A 2894-nucleotide genomic window follows, 5' to 3' on the forward strand; every position below is an offset into this window, starting at 1 on the left:
AACGGTCTGTAGTGACAGCGGGTGACAGCAGGTGGCCCCGATTCTCCTCACTCGTGTAATAGGCAGATGTATAGTGACTGTGGGAGGAAACATTTGAAAGTAGCGGCAGAACCGAGGGCCCCGGTGAGCTGATGCAGTTCCAGACATAAATAGGGGCGTCAGTGCCTTACGCCCACTTCACCTGTTAAGACACAAACCCAGGTAACGGCCACGGCGTTATGTCAGCGGCACCGAGCTCCTGCTCCCCCGGCAGTGCTGTGTGTGACTGCACTGCGCTCCCTGCGCGGCTCCTGTGTAACCTTGGTGTAGTTGGTGAAAACAGCGGTCGGGAAAATGAGTGACTGAAGCAGCTCATCTGGGCGGTTTAGGATGGTCCTGCTGGGCTCGGTTGTCTGGTCGCAGCTCTGCTGGCTGCTTTTCACAAGTACCGACGTCCGCTCACGGTGCAGGGCACGGCGTGCTGACACCGCTCTCCTGTCGCCCCGCAGCATGACGCGCAGATGGACTACTACGGCACCCGGCTGGCGACCTGCTCGTCCGACCGGTCCGTGAAGATCTTCGATGTTCGGAACGGAGGGCAGATCCTCATTGCTGACCTGCGGGGGTACAGTCTCGGGAGCAGAAGGCGTTAATGACTGGAAATGTTGAACATTTTGTCGTTTTGCCTTTTGGTGACATAAGATGCGCGGTCGGTTCCTCCGAGGTGCCAATTTCTCTGGCTGGTCGTTGCTAAACAGCCCTAGTGGGGGGCGGCTGGGCCAGCGAGCAGCAGTGTGGGGACTTTTTGTTCGTTACATACTTGACAGCTGTAATTTTCCAGAAGTGGCCTCTCAGTGTTAGTAGCTCACACAAGGGTAACTGTCTGGCGCTGTTGTCAGTGGCGGGGCTCTGTCCAGCAGTCCTGTACACTGTCTGTCTCCCTGTCTCCTCGTTCCTCGTACCGCTGCAGCAGCCGCTCCTGCAGCACCGGTGGGAGAGCTGTAAGGCAGCCGCGCTGGGGGGGTCTCTCCAGACTCCCCAGGCAGCGCTGTTTCCTGCAGGCACGAAGGTCCTGTGTGGCAGGTTGCCTGGGCTCACCCCATGTATGGCAACATCCTGGCCTCCTGCTCCTACGACCGGAGGGTGATCGTCTGGAAGGAAGAGAACGGCACCTGGGAGAAGACCTACGAGTACACAGGGCACGATTCCTCAGGTACTGGGCCTGGCACTGGGGCACAGGGGAGGATTCAGGGGGTTGGAGTCAACCTGTCAGTGTTGAGGTAGAAAGTGTCTGTCACAGAGGTGGGGATAAATTAGTGGAGGGACTTAAGTCTGGTCAGTGTACACAGAACACGCGTGTCGTGTCGTGTTGCTGGGTGACCTGCTGCCCCGACCCACAGCGTGTCTGCGCAGGAGCCCTGTGCTGCAGGGGACAGCTGGCGTTCCTCACCGCTCCTTGAGAGCGCCCTTGGGGCGGCCCTGTTCTAAAGGGGTGCCAACGGTCACGGCGGCTTCTCTCATTCCACTGACACCGTGACTGGCTGTGCTGGAGCTTGGCAGTGCTCAGACTCCGATCCTCGGCCTTCAGCAGCCGTTCCAGTAACACCAGTGAATTGGTTAGACTGGTTTAGGCAGTCATGGTGTTGTGATCCAGCCTGTCTTGTCCTTCCCAGTGAATTCTGTCTGCTGGGCACCGCATGACTACGGGCTGATCCTGGCCTGCGGGAGCTCCGACGGGGCCATCTCCTTGCTGAGCTACACGGGTGACGGGCAGTGGGAGGTCAAAAAGATCAGCAACGCCCACACGGTAAGTCTGCGCCCTGGGAGCAGCACAGGGGCCTTTTGCTGACCGGCAGACAAACACTGAGCTGGTGCCTCACAGAGCTGTAGACCAGACAAATACTGGAACACGATTAAATTATGTGACAGTGTCCAGCATCAAGAACGGTGTGTTTTAAGTGAACCCATGGAGGGAAGATACACTTTGCAGTCACTGAAATGAAGTGGAAAACGAGAGGTGGAGGTTCCCGAACAGCCCTGGCGTGGTCGTTAAACACAGCGCTGGAGGTTACCTGGGAGAAATGGCTTTGGTCCTTAGCTCCTAGGAACAGGTCCTTTGGGCCTGTTCAAACTGACCGTGACAAAACTGGAGCTGGAAAAAGTGCAGGACCTGGGTTTTTCCCAGAACAGTGGGATTTTTGCTCCAGCAGAAGGGGATCAGCTAGTGGCAGCGCCCCTCAGTAACAGGAAACGGGCTCCAGACCAGCGGTTCCTGCGACTCCTGCCGGCCTGACTCTTAGCCACTGCCTCAGTCTTGTGTCTTCCAGCTTCTGTCCCCGCTGCTGACGGCTCCAAGGGGTACCTGCGCATGACGCAGTTCTCAGCTCCCTCAGGCTTGCTGAGCGAGCGCCCTGTTCGACCAGGCTGTGCAGATTTCTTATCCTCAACACCCGTCCAGCGTGGTGCCCGACTGTTGTCCTGAGATGGGCTTGTCCCCCCACCAGAGCGTGCCTGCTGTCTTCTGCCTCCTCAGCAGCTCTTACTCATTTCTTGAGCGTGAGCAGCTTCCAGTAACGATTTTTTCGTTTCACAGATCGGGTGTAATGCTGTTAGCTGGGCTCCTGCTGTGGTTCCAGGAAGCCTCATAGAACAACCGTCTGGTCAGAAACCGAATTACATCAAAAGGTTTGCGTCCGGTGGCTGCGACAACCTTGTCAAGATCTGGAAGTAAGTGCTCCGTGGCCAGAGGTCAGGACTTGCAAAACCCGATACCCTTTACAGTCTTTGAAGGGCCCCGTTAGTGTCTCGGGTAGTATTTCCTGCACCTCTGTCTCTGAGAAGTGCTTTAAGAACGGAAACACTTAGTGATGTCCAGTCTCTCGCATGGTGAGAGCAAGTCGTGGCAGGCCTGGGAG

General features: G+C 57.0%; 1 protein-coding gene across 1 annotated transcript in view; it reads left to right on the forward strand.

Moving 5' to 3' along the window:
* Positions 1-488: 488 nt before the first annotated feature.
* The window catches only part of SEC13 (SEC13 homolog (S. cerevisiae)), a gene marked incomplete at its 5' end in the record, with an annotated part of 4520 nt that continues 2114 nt past the window's right edge, over positions 489-2894 (forward strand). The window contains 4 exons of the mRNA XM_010136482.1: positions 489-604; positions 1041-1192; positions 1653-1786; positions 2573-2706. Coding sequence (XP_010134784.1) covers positions 489-604; positions 1041-1192; positions 1653-1786; positions 2573-2706 — 536 coding nt within the window. The remainder of the gene's footprint in view (positions 605-1040; positions 1193-1652; positions 1787-2572; positions 2707-2894) is intronic.

Source organism: Buceros rhinoceros, unplaced genomic scaffold (assembly GCF_000710305.1).
Source record: "Buceros rhinoceros silvestris isolate BGI_N320 unplaced genomic scaffold, ASM71030v1 scaffold24435, whole genome shotgun sequence".
In the NCBI taxonomy this organism is placed as follows: domain Eukaryota; kingdom Metazoa; phylum Chordata; class Aves; order Bucerotiformes; family Bucerotidae; genus Buceros; species Buceros rhinoceros.